Source organism: Cyrtonyx montezumae, unplaced genomic scaffold (assembly GCF_038088225.1).
Source record: "Cyrtonyx montezumae isolate F1298 unplaced genomic scaffold, pur_monq_1.0 scaffold_8, whole genome shotgun sequence".
NCBI lineage: Eukaryota > Metazoa > Chordata > Aves > Galliformes > Odontophoridae > Cyrtonyx > Cyrtonyx montezumae.
The window spans coordinates 90,695,156-90,718,449 of record NW_027072089.1 but is presented as its reverse complement, the minus strand read 5'-3'; the positions used below and the strand labels follow the sequence as shown (position 1 = coordinate 90,718,449).

The following is a 23,294-nucleotide window of genomic DNA, read 5'->3' as shown; positions in this document are numbered from 1 at the left end:
GCTGTCTCAAACTTCCATGCAGCTACGACGACTTGTACAAATTGGTACAGTGCACAGCAAGGTCAACCATGTACAAAAGTATCCCTTTATAAAGACATGTTTGCTGACCTGACAGGCTGATACAACTACCTTTTCTAAAGCTATCTGAGAGACTCCAGATATCATGGAGACTACACACAGCAGAGAAGTTTGTCACTGCTCTGTACAAAAACCTCACTCTAGGTAAATGAAATTTTAGGAAAAAGGACTAGAAAAATATATCTTTATTTTTCATCTTCTTCCCCCTTCCAATTCAATTCATTTTCTGCCTCAGTGGCATAGCCATGACTGAGCAGTAAGGCATGTACTTCCTGTGGATCTGACCTACTGTATGCACACACCAGAGAAAATACGCAAGCCACCACCTTTTTGTGATGGAACTAAAATCTTAAAGAGTCTAAAGATAGACAAGAAAATAACTATACTGAACACAGTAAATACCAATCTGTGGTCTTCTGTAATACCTAAAGAATAAGGACTACAATACAATTGCATGCCTTCAATGCAGTTAAGTGATATGCTGTTCTGAAGCAGCTAAGCATGTGCTATTATGGCACAGCTGCAAAACAGTTCTATCCAAGGCTGACTTAGGTAAACCCAAATGAGAGAGATAAGATAGTTCACAAAATCTGTAGTTACAACACAGGTTTGCCTTAAGGAAAATCTTGCATCTTTTGAGCTCAGGAAATTCTGGAATTATACCAAGACATACATTTAAAGACAGGTTGCCAACTAAACAGTGGAACTAGAAGAGATGTGAACACTAAGCAAACAATCCGTCATGTCTTACACTCCTGCAAGCTCTTGAATGAGCTTCAAGGGCACCTCTGTGCAGAGGACACTGCTGCATTCAACTAAAGCACTGAATACCTTACCTGTAGCTTAGGTCTGCATTTGTGAAGAAGGGTAATAATCTTAAGAGTCAAATGCAAATGGAAAACCAAGGAGAGACATCTTTGCTGCAGAGCAACTACTAGATGTATCACTTTCATGACAACATGACCTGAAATTTGGAAGTGATCTCTGTAGCACATAAAGGACAGACAGATGTCCTTCTCAAATGGCTTTTTGTAATATAATCCAGTGCAGTTCTTCTAGGAACTTTCAAGCAGCTATTTACAATTCAAAGCACTGATCTATTGCAGTCACATGGTGACTGCAACATTTAGCTCTGTTTAGGGTTATTACAGAGGCACTGCTTTTTTTAAACTGAAGGACATTAATATCTAGGTCAATGGTCAACCCATGTGTGATTAAGCACCAAGTTTCTCAAATTAATCTGCTGTTATGAACAACAGAAAATAAAACACTATCCCCACTTAACAAGGTTCAGCAATATTACATCAGAACCTAAAACTTTAATTAAACCAGTGCCTCTGTAGAATGATACATAATGCACCTTGTTGGCAAGAACCTTCAGGAGATGGATCAGAACAATGCAGAAAAAGTGAAATGCATTCACTGAAGTGATTAAGACACTGTACTTACTTGCTTTTTCTTGTAGAATCCCTTCTTGTCACAATTTGGAATATGGAAACCCCTAGGACTCAAGACATTCAGGATCTTTAGGTGGTTTAAAGTGTCTTCCATTTCTCTACGACAGGGACCCTGTTAATGAGCATGTTTTAGAAAATACGGATGAAACTATTCCCAAATGCTGTCTTTCACACAAGACTTAATAAATCTTCAAAGGGTTAAGATGCATTAAATGAAACAAATCCATTAAAACAAAGGAAATGCCAAAAAGCAAGCCATTCACAAATCATTCTGACATTACATTTTATTCAGGAAAAAAGCATTATTTCTAATTTCTGGTATTATTCTAATTTCTAATATCTTTCTGATTTCTAAACACTGAAGGCCATATAACATGCTCACAAAGTGCCATTTCCAGCTGAAATTACAACCACATATATATAAAAGAAGACAGTCTGTATGTCAATAAGTAACAAAACTTAAGTTGGGAAAACCTGATCTTTGTCAAGTGTAAAAAGACGAACATAGGTAACTGGAAATAGAACACTTGGAAAACCTTCCCTACTGCCATTAGATTTCCGAAATTCTGCTGAATTTAAAGGGTTGAATAAAACAGAGTGAATTGAAAATAAGCAGTTTGGCATACTGATCATGTTTTGATTAATATACTGCAACTTTGGACAGTAGTTTATCTGTAAAATGAGTAATACAGTGTGGACCTCTATGGCAATGAGATAAAAACTTCCAGAATCACTTCTAAAAGCATACCTCAAGTAATTATTTCGCACTGAAGTCCTAAAGTGGCAGAGTGTAAAATGTTACCAGCCCTATTTTACAGTCAGAAAACAGAAGGGAAGAATTAAAACTTTATCAGGAGCCAGGAAAGCAGTGAGTCTTAGCAGCAGTATCAGAATTCAAGAATCACACCCTGCATGCTCTATGTTTAGCCACACTCCTCTCTGAGCACATTACTGACTCAGTCTACCAACCTCATTGTTCAGTGGAGACCAAAAAATCCTTTGCGCAAGTTTAAAACATTTAAGCTGCTGTATCAACACAAAGATCCACTGGTGAAATTATCAATTAGCAAAGTAAGGGCATTTATACTTTCAAGTAGTAGTGTTACAAGTTCACCCATATAAAGTGCCTTTCACGTGAGGGTCTGAAAATGTATAGACACCACAGTTCCACTGCAACTCTAAATTGATTTCATAGTAACCAAAAACCTTCCTTGCTGTTTTCTTCCAGTATCAATCCTCATAAGTTCTGAGCAAGAGATTTAAAATGCTGCTTTTATTGGCAGCAAGCAAAAAAGTTCAGATATACTGACTGCAAATCACATACTGAAAGATTCTGGATTGAGTTCAGCTTACACAATGAGCAATTTTTTTTTAACTGTTATTTTGAAGCAGACATCGCAAGTCAAAGAGATGAGTATCAAAAGCTAGCATACAGACACAAAGAAAGTAATTTACTATTGAAGTATCGGCCGCAGACGGACCTAGTTCTGGTTCCTAGATATGAATAGATTTGGTAAGTCACACAGAGCCCAATACCACATAAGTAAAATATTTATACTACAAAAAGGTGAGGATCCTATATCCTCAGAGATAAAAAGCTCACTCTTACTGGAAGAGGTTTATTATTTCAAGTTTTTTGGAAGAGGGCATGCTAAAACTTGGATGATTAAGTTTTTTTTACTAGATAGCCAGTCATCAGTGACATACTGAACAGTTTAACCAGCCCTCCTGTGTTATCTTGGGAGGCCACACTCTTCAGACACAATGCTCCATCTGACACAGGCTTCAAAACCTCTTGCAGGTGTGAAGCTATGTCTGGTTTCAACACAACTGTTTTCATAAGACACCGAAGTATATCCACCCATATTTTTAAGTTGTTTGGCACAGGTTTGAGGATACCAGCTAGTAGCCAAGAAATCTTGGAACGGGAATTAATGCCCCCAAAGATTAACCACACTCTGGCTGCCCTGAAAATACATTCTTTCTACTAGGAATATTCTTGCCTCCATGCCATTACATGCCATGTAGTGACACTAAATGATGACTGCAAGCGGAGGTGCTGTTCAACAAGACATGCAATGAAGTCTGTTCACTCAAGACTTTAATCCAAGCATGTCCAACCCACAGCCTTCATGCAGCTCAGCACTGCTCACAATGTGGTCTGTGCCCCCTACTACTGCATCATCATGGTGGTGGCTTTGCCCCATCCAGCCCTTGGACACTATGAGGGTGCAGTGCCAATAAATAATATGGCACTACACTTGATTTGCAAGGAAATCATGTCAGTTTTCAAAGATTACAACATGAAAATAAATTGTATACGGAAACACAATGCCAAATTTGATGCATATCAAGGAATCATAGAATGGTTTGAGTTGGAAGGAACCTTTAAAGGATCATCTAGTTCCAATCCTCCCACTAGATGAGGTTGCTCAAAGCCCCATCCAGCCTTGAACACCTCCAGGGAGGGGCGTCCATAACCTCTTAGTCCAAACATTCTACAGTCTCACCAATTGCACCGTAAATTTCTTCCTACTAGCTAGTCTATATGTACCATTACAGTTTAAAGCCATCACACCTCATCCTGTCACTACGTGCACTCATAGAAAGTCCCTCCCCAGCTTCCCTGTAGATCCCTGTCAGGTACTGGAAGGCCACAATAAGGTACCCACAGAGTCATCTCTTCTTCCAGCTGGAAAGTCTCATTTATCTCAACTGTCCCCCTATGGGAGGTCCTCCAGCCACCTGATTATCGAATGCTTCATAAAGACAAAAAAGCAGAACTGAAAAAAGTATCTATTCAACTAAATATTTTTTAAAGAATTATGAACTCTAGTGGTCTCTGTTATAAAAAGGTAGTTACAAGAAAATAAATAAATGAAAATAAATCTGTCTGCCAAAAAATCAAAACCATTTCCTGATAGCGAGTTTGTTAAGAAATGTTTGTATATGTCTGTATGGAAATATGATAGATTTAATATACCCTGATTAAAAAAATTTTTTTTTATAAAAACATTTTATCTCACCAGACTACAGCCAGGTGAACTGAAGAAACAGGAACTATTTATTGAGAGAAATTTGGAGAGAAAAGCTGCTAATTTCAAATTTTATGCTTTGGCAATAGACCAAAGTACTGATGCTATAGATACAGCTCAAGCTGCCATTTTCACTAGAGGTACTGCTAACAAATAGTGTTACTGAAGAAATGGCTCCTTTGGTGCCATTAAAGACACGACCAAATCTCTTGATTTGTATGAAGGAGTAAAAATAAGTAAATAAAGACACTTCAACTTTTGTCAACATACCTGGTGGTATAGCTACTGATGGCTGATAAAAAAGATGGACTTTTAAAATTAGTAGAAGATGATGCAATTACCATGTCTAATGAACTATCTCTGCATCAAGCACCAAGAACGTTTATGTGCAAAAGCTGTAAAAATGGATAGTGTCATGCAGACTGTCACCCAAGCAGAGAATTTCTTAGAATTTCTTCAAGGCCAAGGGACTGGATCATTGCCAATTCCAGGAGTTCCTTAACACTATGGATGTGGATTACGAGGCCAACATTTACTTTTCTGAAGGAAGGTGGCTAAGTTGGGAGAAGATGCTAAAAAGATTCTGCAAAGTGAAATCAAGTCCTTTATGGAATCAAAAAGAAAATGTGTGCCAGAACACAAAGACTAAAAGCGACTCACAGATTTAGCATTTTTGGAGGATTTGACTGCTCATTTAAATGAATTAAACACACATTTTCAATGTGAAAGCCACCTTTACCTGTGCTATGTTTCAGACAATAACAGTGTTTGAAATGAAACTTAAGGTCATGGCAAGCTCAAGCTATGGAAAATCATTCCATGCATTTTGATAGACTGGCTAAACACAGTCCTGTGAACAGTGAGAAATACACATCTGTGTTTTCCATCTTGATAAATAAATTTGAGAATAGGTTTCAAGATTTCAAAAAAAAACAAAAAACAACCCACAAGCCTTTTTTTCAGCATTTGTGACACCACTTTCAGTCAACGTAAATACATTCTATGGGAAAAAATAGAGTTGCAATCAAACATTCAACTCCAGAAAAATTTGGTCATGTGTCTTTACCAGACTTTCATAGGCTCTCTCACCAGAAAAAAGTCTTACTTCATAGTCACCACTTTTTCACAGTACATACATTTGTGAAAAAGCTACAGTCAAAGATTAAACACAGAAAGAGTAATACTGCATTAAAAAATCTTTGTGAACAAATTCAGAACTTGACAGGAATGGCAACCACTGCCACTGAACTGGCCTGATGCATTAGTTTCACAAAAAAAAGGTCAAACAGTGTTATATTTTTATGCTCTCTTTTTTTAATTTTTGTTTCTTTTTTAAATTAAAACAAACTCTGTTACTTAAATACATTAAATTTATAATATATTTTATATGCAGACCAAAGCAATTCCTCTTTCATCAATGTAGCTCAGGCAACCCGAACTTTCCACAAACATGTCCACATCCTTCAAACTAGGCTAATGCTCCATAGAGTGCAAACAAAACATCAGACCAAGTATGTACTGTCTTCCATTTTTCCATTATTGCAACCTCCAATAATGGTTTTGAAACCATATGACACTAATAAAACTGTCAAGTCCATTGACAGAAACAGGTGGAAAGAAATATTTTTTCTAAGAATTTATTTTGTCAAAATTATATTCATGTAAGTGTAAACACCAGTGCATTAGGTCTCTTTGTCTTCTGAACATGATCTGTTTGGTCAGCTGTTTGTCCGCATCTGCAGACTGAACAGCTGTATGGGCAAAACAGTCAGAATGCTTAAATGAGTACAACAAATACAACGATTTAGGTTATTTTCTTGTTTATTTTGTTGAAAAACAAGCAGATACAGCCACACAGGCACACATTCAGAAGTAGGAAAATGTCTTCCCACTTAGAGAATTTACTTACATATTCAGTTTCTTGCTTGGATTCCAAAGAGAAGTTCAGTGTATCTGTACTCTGTGAATCATATTCCACTTTATAGCGCTGTGTATTTTTGGCTTGCTCTTTCCTGATGATATCTATTCTGACGTGCTGTGGAGGCAAATTTGAATCTGGCACCCTGTGCGAGTTTGGGATGGCCTGATTTTCTAAGCTACTGGCACTTCTGTCCTCTTCTGAATCACTGGAATTTCCTTTGAAAAGAACAAATTCATTGAAGAAACAAAGTTAACTGACTATCAACTGAGTCTGGAAGGGCAACAGACCACTGGATTTGCCCACAACTTCAGTTTTTCTTTAAAAAAAATATATAAAACCAAACAATTCAGCATTCTGTGAGCATTAGAATCTTCACTGCTAATTCTAAAGAACTGTAATGCATTTTCTACCTAAAGATTATCTTCCCTCCTGGCACTATGTCATTCCATCACCTGTGCTGGATGCCTCTAAAGAACACAGTGCCTACTTAATCACTAGAAAACTATTTATATTCACTTCACTTCCAACAATTTGCAAACCACTACTTGCCCAGGTTACTGAGTCCTCATTTTTCACTCGTTTCCTTTCCTGGCAGGAAGGAGGTCTGCCACATGCAGAGTGCTGCCAGGACTTGGCCCTGAGTCAAGAGCTCTGTTAGCAGCCCAACCAATATGGGACATGCAAAGCACTCAATCATGTCCTTCTGACCCAGAACAGATTTAAACAACTTTAAATATATGTAACCTGGGAAACTTACTGGATGGAGAACAACTTATGATCTTCCCTAGTAGAATAACAAAAAAAAAAATCCTCAATGCAAAATTTCTACCATGCTGAGTCTGATGGTACTAGTTAACTATTTTAACACCGTTTTTCTCTTTGTTTTATTCCACATACAGAGTAGGAGAAAAAAAACATTTCTAAACATACAAAACACACTTTTAGGGGTAATGCACCAAGAAATGACATTATTCTGTAGTGGTATCACAGGATACACATCTACTTCCATTACAAGCTTCAAGAACACTTTTTCTTTAAATTATCACCCACAGAACTGAAGAAGAAATATTCTTCTAAAACACCGCAGAAGCCTAGTGTCCCTGTACCTTATGAGGTATGTGTTTATACTGCATTTCTCTCTTCTAAGACTCCTGCAATGTAACTGTGAAATGCTCCACTTCCTCCACAGGATGGATACTTGTCAGCTAAGGTACGAAGAAAGAAATCATACTGAGGGTGCACAATAGTAACCCATATGCAAGAAACATCCTGAAAACCTATACTAAAATTATACATGATAGCTCACTGGAAAAACAGATAAGCCAAAAAAATCCAGTGCTATAACTGAATATCTATGTTCACATAGGTCATTTGAGTCTTGATATTTGAACACAGACAGTATTGTTCCACTGGCAATACACAAGAACCACAGAGGAAAATGAGGAGGAGGGATCAGTCAACATCTAGGTACTGAGGGGTTTAGTGTAGCCACTGATGGCAAGAGATATAACTGACTGGGAAGATGAAGCTCCTAGTGCAAATGGTCAGGAAGTTCAAGTCTTAAATCTAAATTTCTTAGCTTTTGACAGTTAAAATCATACTCTCAGCATTATCTGAACACACTTCTGGTGGTGTAATGTCTCCTTTTTAAACTGATTTCCCTACACTCAGTGAAGTCTGCAATAAGTGACAACAAAAATGTTATAAATTCAGATCTTCTACATATAAATATTATGTCTAATAGGTTTTCTACATCCATTCCGGTCTATTAGTTTATCTACTATATAAAAAAAAAACATACTGCACATTAAGTAGTCACTAGGCTGTTTCCACAGTTTCCTTATACCATCATGTATTGATGGCATTTCTTAAGTGCAGAAATAATGCCATATTTTAAACTGCGAAGCATATTCAATTAATATTACCTCTATACTCTGTTGTAGTGGAAATAAAACTGCTGCACAAGTTGCTTGCTCTCTTTCAAAAACAGACTAGAAGGTTTGCATATGAACATTATTAATTATAATTTTCATGCCCCAAAGTCAGAACTGTAAAAATACTGGCCTACTTTACGTGGTATTAATAAGTTCCTAAAATACACACCACCCATTGATTTCTATCTATCACTAGTAATGACCAAAGCTTAGCACCTAATGCAGGACACAGCCATGTATAACAGAGAAGATGCAATCCTGTTCAGGGACAGAGTGTATCCCCTCAGAATCTTAATTCCTGAGCATTGGATTTAGCAATGAAACTGAAGTAGTATCCACAGAAAGGTGGATACTAAGTGTATCATGTATGATGCAGGTTCAGCATACTACTTCCTTCTTGCACTCTGTGAACTGTACGGGACCTACTTCACACTTAAGCAATCTTTCTGATTGATCTCCTTGTTTCAAAACATATACACCAAGAATGCAAAACAGGAATTCAATACTGTGACTACTTCATCTAAAAAACTGAAATATTTTAATCAGGTCTGTCTTTCCCATTTCCTCTAGGGATTGTTGCACTGCCCCTCCATTAAACAGCAACAAGTTTCAAGTACTGAGGAGACACCAACTGTTCTCAAATAATTTCAAGAACGAACAGTCCAAGCCCAGGTCATGTGATGAAGGAAGCTGCTCCACACTCTAATGAGATTTAAAACTTCAGTAAGTACCTCTGAACACTCACTCAAAGTATCACAGCTTGAGAGCAGCACATAAAATCATAACGCATCTCTTACTCTAACAGCAGCCAGTTTTTAACTGAAACCCTGGTGCCACTTCCTTCCTCAGCTAAGGAGAGACCAGTTAAAGAGTTCCTGTAACTTAGCAGAAAAACCCCTAGTTTTTAAAAAGTACAAACGGTGGAAAGACTTCTGACACACTTCTATTAAATAAATATTAGCATACTTGCTGTTGGTTAGTAAACAGTTTAATGAAATGCTTGCAGAGGCTGCTTTCTTGATCTGAAACCCAAATCTTCCTGTCTCTTAAGTTTCTACATATGAATGTTAACAGAACTTTTTCCAACCGTCTCTTCCTCTTCAAACCAAACAGAACCTGCTCTATGAATGCCTTATTTGCAAGACAAACAAGAGGCGGAGAAAGCTTTGTTTGACCGAAGACTTACTTGCAATTCAGAGAAAAGCAGCGTTCTTCAAGGATCAGGGAAGTAAGTACTTAACTACGCTTTTCTCTTTTTTAAAATTTTTTTTATTCCCAGGCTAAACAGCCCCGCGAGTTAACCACACTGCAGGAATCAACCCACATTCTGTAGTTTTTTTCGCATCCTCTTTCCAGGAACACAAGGGACAAATCACAAAGATTTCACCTCTGTAAGAAGGCTCGTCAACCTGACAACCTCACACAGCCAAATGAGTAATACGCAACTCCTTCCCTCCCCCTTAGACTTCTTTCTAAGTGAGAAGCTACTTAAAAGCTAAGAGAACAAGTAATGCTATCCCCAAACACCACCACCCGTACTACACCGGCCCCGGCTACAGGCTGCCAAGAAGCAGCAAGACGGCGCTACTCTCGCCCGTCCCCGCCGCCCCGACCCTTCTCGCGCGTGACTTACTTTTTAACTTCAAAAAAGAATAACAGTGAAACAATCAAAAAGACAGTATACATGTATGCAGATTCTTCACGTTTTAATTCGCCTCCGCCGCGAGCCGCAGCCCCTTACCTGCAGCATGCGGTCCCGGCAGCAGGAAGGCCCGCAGCTTGTCTCTCGCCGTTGCGTTGGTGCAGAGACCGCGGCCCTCCAGCAGAGCTTGCAGTGGCCGCGCTTCCTCTTGCCGCGGTTGGCAGTTGAGGCCGGCGCCGCAGCGTTCGGTGTAGATACCGCAAGGCTGCCCCAGGCGCAGAGCACAGGTGAAGCAGCAGCCGCATCCGGGCTCCCGCACCCGCTCGGTGCAGTTGGGTTGCAGCGGCTTACATTGCTTCAGCGCTCGCGCGTCGCAAGGCTCACAGCGGACCACCGGCGCCGGCAGCGCCTGCCGGCCCACCACCGCCAGCGCCGCCGCCGCCACTGCCCACAGCACGCTGGGCCGCGACACCATGGCAACCGGAGGACGGGACCGCCGGAAGGCGCCCCCGTACAGCTTCGGCAGACGAGCAGAGCAGCGCTCGAGCAGCTTCGGGCCGCCGCTCTTTGCCGGAGCGCCGCGGCAAGCGAAGGCGAGCCCTGCCGCCTTGGAGAGCTGAGGGGCGCGCTGGCACGCTCACAGTCCGCGCCGCCTCGGAAGAGCTACAGGGCGGGAAGGCCCTGGACTCCCGCAGCCCGAGCGAACAGTGAGCCACCGAAGATGGAAGTCTGTGCTCCAGGCACGCGCGCACCAACCCGTTCTCTCTCTTCAGCCGTCGGCCTTTAGTAATAAAAACTTGTTGGCAACAAAGGCAACTTTTCCTACCCCCCCCCCCCGCGAAGAGCGCCTCATCCACTTGGTTTGAGACTAGCTTTTTTCTGCCATACACATGGGGAAAAAAGTAAAACCGAAAAAAAGAAAAATACAAAAAAAAAAAAAAAAAAAAAAAGAAAACCTTTAAAAAGCAAGCCCAGACGATCTGAAAAGAACTTGGTCCAAAAATACTTGAAAAAGAATGCAGAAGAGGAAGCACGAGGGGAGGAAAATATATAGGTAGGCAACAACAACAAAAATAAAAAAGTAAGGCTCCTTTTTATTCCCTCACCCACCTCCTCTTCACGACCCCGCACCCATCTATCCTCGCGTGCCGCCCGGACCTGCCTATATAGCGCAACGACCCCTGTCCCGCCCCGCGCCATGAATTACCAGTGACACCACGCGGCACCGAGCATTGCTGCTCGCTAAATCCAGGTTTCGGACACGGAGCTGGGGGCGGGGAAGATGGTTGCAGCGGTGCTCCGGATTTATGAGTTATTCGAGATCCGTTTAAGGGTAAGGCTTCGCGGAGAATGGCATTTCGTCTGCCTTTTGTTTCAAGAATAAGTAGTCTGTCTATCTACTTGGCACCGCTAGAGAATACATGAACAAAGCTCCTAAAGAGTGCATTGTTTGGACTCCTGTGTATACAGTCTTGTCTGCTTTGGGGCTGAGAGCCCCGGAAAGCAGAGAGGCCTATCTTTTCTCTCACACATGCATGCATACAGATTCTGGATGAACCATGGGACTTGCTTACAGTTCACATGATAGCTGCATTTTCTAAGAAAATAGCAGGAAATGCACACACGCATGGACAAACACATATGCACCCAGATGTTACTCTGACATCCTATGTATGCTCTCTGGCACAAGACTGTATGTGCGCTGCAGCCCCACAGATGCTCCTCCCCTATCTTTCTAAAGTATTATCTGAACTCTTAAACCTTTTCCTCTGCCCAACAGAAAACACTTTCCATTACAACATCCTCATTTATGTGGGGAAAAATAATATCGAAATCCAATTTTGCACAATGCATGCGTTTGCATTTTGTCTGTAGCCAGTGCAAATCCCACCCTCATTTTGATTGGCTTACTTTGCTCTACTTTTTTTGGCTTAATTTCAAAGGAGAAAAAGACAGAATTTGTCATCATCTTTTCCACAGTGCTCCTGTGACTTGATGCAGAAGGAGATGGTGAAGTAAACATATGTATAGCCTTTCAGACATACAAGTATTCTCATACAAAGTAAAATGAATAATGTTGAGAAGATACTGGCTCATACACATATTTTCTACATATTGGTCTGTTTTCAACTCCTTTGTCATTAACACTACAGGACAGAAAAATTGAGTATGTATGTTATCACTCAAAGTACTGTCCTGTCAATCTTAAAAGCTGTTCTCTTTTAAAAATCAGATCTTTATAGATCATTAAAATAAACTATTTGAGTTGTTTTCTACATTCTTTGTTCAGACAATACCTTCCAGATACTGTCTTGAAAGAGACATTGTACCTAAAAAGATTTTTAAAAATCTGATTTTGTATTTAAAAACTTTGATGCAAGAGTTAACAAAGACTTTTTTCCTCAGGAAATGAAATTAAATAGGTTCTGGAAAAAAAAAATCAGACACTCTTATTACAGAGGTAGGTGTCTGCACCAATGCTTTCAGCCTTCCTTTGTCCTTTTATTCATTTTGTTCATTGACCAAAAGAGGTCGCAAGTTGTTCAGGGTTGAAAAGCAATGCATTTTCCCTCCCTCCCTCCTCCTGTGTATAAACTCCCCTCAGGTACTCAAAGGCTGTAGTGAGTGAGTGAGCCTTCTCTATGCTAAACAAGCCCAATTCTCTCAACTTTTCATCATAAGAGAGCTAGATGTTCCAGTTCTTCGATTATCTTTGTGGCCCTCCTCTAGACCTGCTCCAACACGTCCATGTCTTGTATTAGGGCCCCTGGGCCAGAATGCAGTACCCCAGATGAGGTTTCACAAGCGCTGAGTAGAAGGGCACAACCACTTTCCTTCCCATGCTGGGCACTCCTCTTCTAATGCAACACCAGAAAGAACCCCCAAGTTCTTCGCTGCAGGGCTATTCTCAAGTAGTTCTCCCAGTCTGTAGACACATCTGGGATTGCTCCAACCTGTCATCGCACCGACAAGCCTGGGAACTATACGGTGCTGGTGCTGCCTGATGTAAATAAACTGCACCAATGTGGTGTGGCAAAAGTTCCGCTTTTATTGTCCTATACATCTCCTTATATCTTCTTCCATGGCTACGACTCTTAGGGTCTGTCCCTAACTTTTCTACCAACCCCATATCGCCACATTTTCTCCTTTTGCTTTCTTCTACAGCTACTATTGTTTATACTTAGTCAAGCTTAACTGTTAGTTACTGTGTAAGCTTAGTCATTAGTTACTGTGGTTACTCTGGTTATACCTTACTGCTTTTTAAGCTACTAAACCAACCCAAGAGCAACACCTGGCATTTGGCCTTGTTAAACCTCTCAGGTTCTTGTGGACCCATTTTTCAAGCCTAGTGAGGTCCTGTTTGATGGCACTCCTTACATCTACTTTGTCAACTTCACCATTCAGCTTAGCGTCATCAACAAACTTGCTGGGGTTGCATTCAATGCTACTGTCTATGTCGCTGATAAAGATGTTGAAAAGCACTGATCCCTGGGGGACATCTCTTGTCACCAGCCACCACTTGAATTAATTAGCCACTGCCAACAACCCTCTATCTGCAATCATCCAACCTTCAAACCCATATCTCTCCAATTTAGAGATAAGGATGTGGTACTGAACTATGTCAATAGCCTTGCAGAAATCCAGGTAGATGACATCACTTGCCTTTTCCTTGTACACTGATGCCATCACACAGAAGGCCACCAGATTTGTCACGTATGATCTGCCCTTGATGAAGCTGTGCTGTATCAGATCACCTCCTTATTTTAACATAGATTCCAGAAGGATTTGCTTCATGATCTTCCAAGGCACTGAGGTGAGGCTCACCAGCCTGTAGTTTTCCAGGTCTTCCTTTCCCTTTCTTGATGGGACTGATGTTTCCCTATTTCCAGTCACTAGAGACTTCACTTGATAGCCATGACTTTTAAAATATGATGGAGAGTGGCTTAGCCAGTTAATTCAGGACCATAGGATGCATGTAGTCTAGCCCCATAGATTTATAGAAATTTAGTCTTACAAAGACACTTTTGACTTCCTCTTCTCTTACAGTGGGAGGGATATTGCTCCTCTGACCCCCGCCTAGAGCTTCAGTAACATGAGAGGTGTGGGAAGCCTGTCAGTGAAGACTGAGGCAAAGAACTTGTTAAGAATCTCAGCCTTCTCCATGTCTATTGTGACCAGTTCTCTCTTTTCATTTATCAGGCCATGTCAGCAGACTCCCCTTGATCAGATAGCCCCACAAGTCCCTTATTGGTCTGGTCATTAATTTTAATCCATAGGCTCTCAATCTGATCATGGCTGTTTATCAGACACAGCTCACTGCAGTCTATCCACTTCTCAATATAGAGGGCAACTCCTCTACTCCTCTTGCTCTGCCTATCCCTACTGAAAAGCTTGTAGGCCTTGGCTGTAGCTCCAGTTGCGTAATTTATCCCACCATCTTTCTGTGACAGAAATTAGGTAACAGTTTCTAATTGCACCATGGTTTTCATCTCTTCCTCTGACTGATATTGCTGAAGTAAGTGACAGACCACAGTTTTGTAAGAAATAATTATTATAAATATTGTTTTAACAGTAATTCAGGTATGTAAATAATAGAAAGCAAAACAGACGTTGGTTAACATCATTTCACACTGTACCTGTTTTCTATTTATTGCATTTCTTTGAAAATATTTTTAATCTATTGTTCATAAGTTCATAAGTTCATAAGGTTGGAAAGGACCTGTAAGATCATCTAGTCCAACCATCCTCCTATCACTATCTCTACCCAACTACTAAATTAAGTCCTTTAGCACCTCATCTAAACGCTTCTTGAACAGCGCTAGGGATGGTGCCTCAACCACCTCCCTAGGCAGGCCATTCCAGTGCCTGACCACTCTTTCAGAAAAGAAATGCTTCCTGAGGTCTAATCTAAATCTTCCCTGGCGCAACTTGTGGCCATTCCCTCTCGTCCTGTCATTACTTATCAGGGAGAAGAGGCCTACCCCCTCCTCACCACAACCCCCCTTCAGGAAGTGGTAGAGTGCAATAAGGTCTCCTCTGAGCCTCCTCTTCTCCAGACTAAACAATCCCAGCTCCCTCAGCCGCTCCTCATAAGACTTGTGCTCCAGACCCCTCACCAGTTTTGTTGCCCTTCTCTGAACACGCTCCAGGGCCTCAATGTCCTTCTTGTAGTGAGGGGCCCAAAACTGAACACAGTACTCGAGGTGCGGCCGTACCAGAGCTGAGTACAGGGGGATGATCACCTCCCTGCTCCTGCTGGCTACACTATTTCTAATACAGGCCAGGATGCTGTTGGCCTTCTTGGCCACCTGGGCACACTGCCGGCTCATGTTGAGCCGAGCATCAACCAACACCCCCAGGTCCTTTTCCTCTCTACATTCTTCAAGCCATTCTGCCCCAAGCCTATAGCATTGCATGGGGTTATTGTGGCCAAAGTGCAGGACCCGGCACTTGGTCCTATTGAACCTCATCCCATTTTGCTCAGCCCAGCTGTTCAGCCTATCCAAATCCCTCTGAAGGGCCTCCCTACCCTCAGGCAGTTTGACACATCCTCCCAGCTTTGTGTCATCTGCAAACTTACTGAGGGTACACTCAATTCCCTCATCTAGGTCATCAATAAAGATATTAAACAAGATGGGCCCCAAAACTGACCCTTGGGGGACACCACTCGTTACAGGACGCCAGCTGGACTTAACTCCATTAACCACTACTCTCTGGGCACGGCCCTCCAGCCAGTTCTCCACCCAGAGAACAGACTAAGACTTAAATGTAAGACTTAAATGTTTATAATTTCCCTTTTAAAAGCAACTCTTAATTTTGAGAACCTCTGCTAATTAATTAATTTGGATATCCAGCATGAGAATCTACTAGATCACAACAGAGATCTAGTTATACATAAATACTGATCCACAAACTCCCTTTTAAAAGGTCTCAAATCTCAATTCCAAATCAATAAGGAAAGTTAAAAAGTAAAGCAATTATTTTGGAAATGGTGGGTATATTCTCAATTAAAAATACTACTTTGTAGACTCTAAGATTTACTAAGCACTTCTTAGTGCTTATTGCACAACATATGCCTAACAGACCTGTTAGGCTTTTTGCCTGAAACCTATTTTCTTTATAGTAGCATACGACAAGAGTAATGTAGAAATATACACAGAATTATAAAGGTGCAAAGTCAAGGAACAACACAAAAATTACACCTCTTTGTAGGAAAAATAAGTGCTATACACATAAAGGATTAGTGTAGACACTTTATAAGAGAAAGTCTTATGGATATGAGATGTTTGACAGCTTTTCTCACAAGTAAGATGCAATAGATCCTTTGATGATTGCAAATATGTCATTAGTGAACATTTCTTCTGCTAGTTCAGAACAGGAGTAACAAAATGAAACAGAGTTTAATATTTGCTGAAAATTTTGAATAGCTCCACAACAGTGAAATACCTCTTGATAGAAGACTGGCATAGTGCTGTAACATCAGTACAACTGATGTGACACTAAATCAATCTAAGATAATAGAAACATCTGTCCTTCTAGCAGCAATCAGTGAACATCCTTAACGTCCCTGCAAATGAATGTGGCAACTGGATGTGGAATGTATAGAAAGGGATCCTCAGATTTGCTACAGACAAAGAGGAAGAATTTCCCAGAAACACAATCACAGGATCACAGAATTGTAGGGGTTGGAAGGGACCTCTAGAGATCATCAAGTCCAATCCCCCTGCCAAGGCAGGCTCCCTAGACCAGGTTGCACAGGTAGGCATCCAGGAAGGTCTTGAATGTCTCCAGAGAAGGAGACTCCACAGCCTATCTGGGCAGCCTGTTTCCAGTGCTCCATCACCTTTATTGTGAAGAAGTTCGTACGTAACATTTGTGCGGAACTTCCTATGCCTCAGTTTCTGGCCATTTCCCCTTGTCCTATCACCACACTGCTGAGAAGAGTTCAGCATTGTCACGGTGTTATCCGTGACAGTGACCCAAGAGGAACTGAGAAGTGAGAGAGAAAAGAAAGAGAAAAAAAAAAAAACCTGAACCGTCAGTGGCCACGCAGCCGCCCGAGCAGAGCTGTGCGTTCCGGGGCGGAGGGGGAAACAGAGGGAATAGATGGGCCTACAAAAAACAACGGCACAATCTGAGAAGGAATGGTAACTTTACTAAACCTAATAAAATTGAACAATTGAGAGAGAAATCAAATTTCCAAATCAACAGCTGTGAGCTTACGTTAAGGAGGAACTGCAGGGGAAGCACACGTGCTGAAGCTCCACGGCAGAAGAGAGAAGGCCCCAGGCAGAGCACCGCCTGGCATCCGGTGCGGAGCTCCGCCCCACTGCTGCTCCCAACAGCATTAACTCCTTACCTGCCTGCATGATGTTCTGATGTGGAATACCGGCAACAAAACCACAACAAGCCTCATCCCTTTGCATCCTGCTCCTTAGATATTTATGGATGTGGATCAGATCCCCTTTGAGTCTCCTTTTTTCAAGGCTGAACAGACCCAGGTTTCTCAGCCTTTCTGTATAAGGGAGTTGTTTCACACCCTTTATCATCTTTGTGGCCTTCTGCTGGACTCTTTCAAGGAGATTCCTGTCTTTCTTGTACTGGGGAGCCCAGACCTGGACACAGTACTCCAGGTGAGGCCTCACCAAGGCATAAGAGAGGGGGAGGATCACCTTCCTTTGCCTGCTGACCATGCTCTTTTTAATGCATCCCAGGATACCATTGGCCTTCTTGGCCATCCGTGCACATTGCTGGCTCATGGCCACCCTGTCATCCACCAGGACATCCAGGTCCCTCTCCTCAGAGCTCCTCTCCAGCAGGTCATCCCCCAACCTGTACTGGTGCATGTGGTTATTCCTCCCTAGGTGCAAGACTCTGCAACTTGCTCTTGTTAAACATCATCTGGTTCCTTTCTGCCCAACTCTCCACCCTGTCCAGGTCTTGCTGAATGGCAGCACAGCCTCCGGTGTGTCAACCATTCCTCCCAGCTTTGTATCATTGACAAACTTGCTGAGGGTGGACTCCATCTCCTCATCAAGGTCATTGATGAAAATGCTGAACAGGACCGGACCCAGCACCGACTCCAGAGGAACACTGCTAAGTTCAGGCCTCCAACTGGACTCTGTGCCACCAATCACAACCCTCTGAGCTCTGCCAGTCAGCAACCTCATCATCCACTCATCTATTTCACACTTCCTCAAGTTTGTTTTAGGATGCTGTGGGATACAGTATTAAATGCCTTGATGAAATGAAGGTAGACTACATCCACTGCTCTTCCCCCATCCACCCAGCCAGTAATGACATCATAGAAAGCTACCAGGTTGATCGTGCATGACCTCCCCCTGGTGAACCCATGCTGACTACTCCTGATAACTCTCTTCTCTTCCAATTGCCTGGAGATGGCATCCAGAACAAACTGTTCATCACCTTCTCAGGGATGGAGTTGAGGCTGACTGGCCTGTCGTTCCCCAGATCCTCCTTCTTGCCCTTTTTGAAGACCAGAGTGACACTGGCTATCCTCTGGTCTTCAGGCACCTCTCCCATTCTCCAAGACCTCTCAAACATGATAGAGAATGGTCCAGCAATCACCTCTGCCAACTCCCTCAGCACAGGTGGATGCATCCCACCAGGGCCCATGGATTTACATAAATTTTACATTTACATTTTACATTTTGCCTAGATGCTCTCAGACCATCTCCTCCCTCACCAAAGGGGAACCTTCCATTCCCCAGACCCTCCCACTTACCCCCATGGTCCAGGGTGTCCTGAAGGGGAGTTCCCACAATGAAGACAGAAAGTGTTCAGTATCTCTGTCTTCTCTGCATCCCCCATTACCAGAACATCCCCCTCATTTAGTAGGGGAGACACATTTCCCCTAGTCTTTCTTTTACTGTTGACATACTTCAAAAAACCTGTCTTACTGTCCTTTATCTTCTTTGCCAGATCCAATTCCAGGTTGGCTTTAGCCTTCCTTGTCACATCCTTGCAGGCTCTGACAGCCTTCCTATATACTTCCCAAGTGATCAGACCCTTTTTCCACATTTCATGGAACTTTCTCTTCCCTTTGAGTTTGTGCATGAGCTCCTTCCTCAACCACACCGGTCTTCTTCAGCCTGTGCCTGATTTCTTACTCAAAGGGATGCAGAATAAAAAAAATTTCCTTTCTGTCATTTTATTTTATTTTATTTTATTTTATTTTATTTTATTTTATTTTATTTTATTTTATTTTATTTTATTTTATTTTATTTTATTTTATTTTATTTTATTTTATTTTATTATTTTTAATACAGTCACATGCTTCAGTCTCGGAAATCATACCTAGAAAGAGAACCAAAATAACATTTGACATATTTGACAATGCATACTTGGTATTCCATGTTGTCTGATGTTACTTGTTCTGTTCTTGAAAATGACATCACCGTGAGGTATAGCTAGAAAATTTTAAAATTAAAAAAATATATATTTTTTTTTTCTAAATGAACTGGTTCCAAATTTCAGCACAGCTACTTTTGCATATAACCTATCTCCACAACTCAAAATAATGTTGTGTGTCTTGGCTTTGGCTCTTAACAAAAACTGCCAGGTTTTTTTGAGAATATGGAAAGTTAATCACACCATAAAAACATTCTTGACCTTCTGTGTACAGTAGTTTTTCAAAAGGATAAATGACATAACTGGTGCTGGAAAGATATATATGAGGGCTGCTCCCAAAGTAATGCCTCCTATTTTATTATGTTATGACATCAGAAGTGAACGATGGTGGTATGGCAGTAGAAAGTGAACCTTCCCATCAAAATGCCATTATATTTTGTTGCTATGCTAGAGATGGAAGCAGAGAGGCAGACTGACAAAACAACATGTGACATGGAAGTGCATAAGAAGAAAATGTATACAGTTTCTTCCGTGAGGAAAAAATGGCACCCACTGGCATTAATTGACACTTGCCGAATATTTATGGAGACTAAAGAGTGGATGTTAGTACAGGGAGATGGTGTACAGTTTTTTCATTTCAGCAGTGTTGAAAGTAACAGTGAAACCTCCACTCATGCACATTTCCACAAGCATGGCATGCAGGCTCTTGTTCATTGATGTTGAAAATGCATAGCTAATAGTAGTGACTGTTGAAAAGTACTGTTTTGTAGCTGATAATTTTTTGTATTAAATGAAGTTATTGTGCTGTTTGTATCTGTTGTATTTTCCATAGAAACTATGCGTGATAGCAATTTTTACTGAGATATATGTAATGCTTAATAGTCACATATTTCCAAGGAGGACTTGGAAACCTCTCTACTGACAGAAGAAACAGATGAATAGACCTATTTCCACGGCTGTGTTACTACTATGTGCATTTTGTATAATATACAATTGTTTCAGTCAACTAGAAAAGTGATTTCAAGCAGATGCTGCTTGTGCTTTCTGGACCCATTCACACTCAAACTGAAAAATGTATTCTAACCAACCTAATTAAGTGTCTTAAATCGTTTTTTGGTCATAAATGTCTCACTAAGGACAACAGCAGTGTGACAATTAGAGCCCTTTTATTCAATGGACTATATAGATAACTACACATTTTATCACAGTTCATTAATAAATGCTGAATGTGGTTTGGAAGGGAAAAAGCCATGGCTGCAGTTTATCATTAATACAAATGATAATTTGATCTACTAATAGATGAAATTGCATCAGGACTTCTCAAAGCCACAAATAATGAGAATCTGAGAAGAAATGTGTTGCAAATTTGCTGCTGCTAACATTTTTATTGATGCTTTCACATTCATTAAATGCTTACTCTTCAATAAAATCTTCAGTGCTCCTTTATCTTCATAGCATGACAAATAAGCTTAACTGAATTAATGCATGAGTTTAAATTACTTTGCTTTACATACAGTTCAATTTTTTTATTCAAGGTTTTTGTTTTGTTTTTAAATTAAATCTTCTTAAGGACTGAACTGTCTTACAGTAGTCTGCACTGAGACTTTGCTGTGATGAGAACAGATAAATTTAAAGCCATTTCAGAGAAAGACGGCCAAGTTTTCTAAGCTAGGCAATCTCTATATTTATTAATCCAAAGACTCGATCCCCAAGATATTTATAATAGGAATAATCTGTTGCCATTCTTAGACTCCACCTCCTAAGGAGCTGCAACTTTATATACAGTGACACTCAACTGTTGTTTATTCAAAGGAACTTAAATAATCAGAACAATTTAGTCTCTATTCTCATCTTAAATAACAGCTTCTTCAGCACTCTGTGCCACTGAAATTGGACTCACAGTATCAGATAAAATTCCTCAAAAGGTGACAGCCTTCCCAGTAATGATGATTGTAAAGTGTCATGGTTTTATGATTTTTGTTATTGGTATTCCACATCATAAAGTCAAGTAGTCTATTGAGAATTAAAGAGGTAATGCTCCACTTCTGCTGATGATCAATTGCTCCAGGTATACCTGTCTCAGGAGAAAAGAACTACGTACCCCAGAGGACTTTGCGTTGCCTAGAGTTCTTCCATTTTCCACTCAGTGGGAAAGATAAAAACTGCTCACATGTCATGAGACATAGGCTTTTTCCCTTTGGGATCAACCCAGCAGCGGGGGCTCCCTGTATGGATATCCCTAGATGGATAGCATCTTGCCTTCAGAATTAGTATAAGGCCTTCAGTTTTCAGACACTCTCTCTCTCTCTCTCTCTCTCTCTCTCTCTCTCTCTCTCTCTCTCATTTTATATAGTGTAAATTAGCTTTCTTCCTCAGATCATTGCTGCTGTTTTGTTTTTAGGTCTATCTCCCTTTTCCTTTTTCGCTTTCCCCTTTCCCAGGGCATGGGTCTGTGGGTCCCCTGCCCCTATCATCATGGGGTAAGGCACTAATAGCTACATAAATAAATGTATGCAGATATAAAAATACATAATTCTATTAAAAATTCTCTATGAAAATGTGGATCATACAGTCGTAGCCACTTTAATATGTGTAATCAAAATAAGCAACTCAATGGAATACTTTTTGAAACAATTCTTTAATTAGAGATAAGCAAAAAGTGAAAATACGTCTAAACTCGACTAAGCAGTTTTGCTTTAATAATGTTACCAGTGGCCCAAAATTGTCTATGAATAAAGGTAAATAATAGCCACCAGATTTTTTTTTCCAGAGGTCTGAACAGACTACCAGCTCAAAAATCTGGAAATCATTAAACATATAAACAATTCCACCCTCCTTTGAGATGTTAAAACTATTAAAAACAATGAATAATAATCTGAACAGAATCTGACCTGCTGTCCTATGTTGTGGGATCTACAAGATGTGGGAATAATAGATGATAAAAACCACAAAGTTCTTAGAGGAAATCTACATTTAGAATGAATTTGCTAAACTGAATTTTGCACTTTGAAAAACAACAGCACTATGATTTTCAGTCACATATTAAAACTGTAGAGAAAGATGAAGGCAAAATTTTACATCTTCTGGGGACACTATTGTTTCCATATTGGTGCAGTACCTTTTATGATATATTGTAACACTGTTTACTATAATGATTGTGCACACTTTCATTTATGTTATTACAGGCATCTAAATAACATACACCTTTTCATGGAAAATGCTGTTATCACTGAATTGAAATATAACAGAAACAGTTGAGCACAGGAGTTACCCTTCATCAGGGCACATGATAGGAGCAGTTAAATTTCCTTATGTATGCAACTGTTGAAGCAATAGTGAGCCACCACCCAAAACACAGGCCACATGCATGGTGGGTGGAGGGATTTCACTGGAAGCTGGGCATTGCTGGAGTGTGATTATACATGCACTTAAAAGAGAAACAAACATCCCAAGCATCACAGAAACAAGAAGAAGACAGCTTGAGAAATCAGATACATACATGGATTTAGTGTGAAAAAGTCTACTTGAATCAATGAAATGATGAAAACTTCCAAAAATTGTGTTTTCTTTTCAGGACTGAATGTAAACCGCCAGAATAATAAAAGATATAGTCCCAATGGACCTTGTTAATAAGAGTCAGAAGCCAGCAAAAAAAACCATTAAAAATAAAAATAAAAAACACAAATCCATCCTGTCTTTTATACCAAATCACGCTGGGAGACATGGGAAGAATACAGAGATGCTGTTCACCACTGCAGAGAGCATAGTAAATTATAAATTTTGATATTTTATTCCTTACTATTATGTTGACCTTTTATGAGATCAACATCCTGAAAGCACCACTGCTTAAACATT

At 40.6% G+C, this 23,294-nt stretch overlaps 1 protein-coding gene across 3 annotated transcripts in view; it reads right to left on the bottom strand.

Annotated features, from left to right (window-relative positions):
• IGFBP3 (insulin like growth factor binding protein 3) overlaps positions 1-10,750 on the bottom strand; it is a 188,599-nt gene extending 177,849 nt beyond the window's left edge. Inside the window, exons 1-3 of one of the 3 annotated variants that reach the window (XR_010623188.1) lie at positions 10,167-10,557; positions 6,480-6,706; positions 1,528-1,647 (exon numbers count right to left, since the gene is read on the bottom strand). Coding sequence is in view for 1 of the 3 variants with exons in the window: in XM_065753057.1 (XP_065609129.1) it covers positions 1,528-1,647; positions 6,480-6,706; positions 10,167-10,542 (723 nt within the window). In the remaining 2 variants the exon portion in view is untranslated. Of the gene's footprint in view, positions 1-1,527; positions 1,648-6,089; positions 6,707-10,166 lie in introns of all 3 variants that reach the window. The other 2 variants (XM_065753057.1, XR_010623189.1) reach the window with 2 other exon arrangements.
• Positions 10,751-23,294: the final 12,544 nt, after the last annotated feature.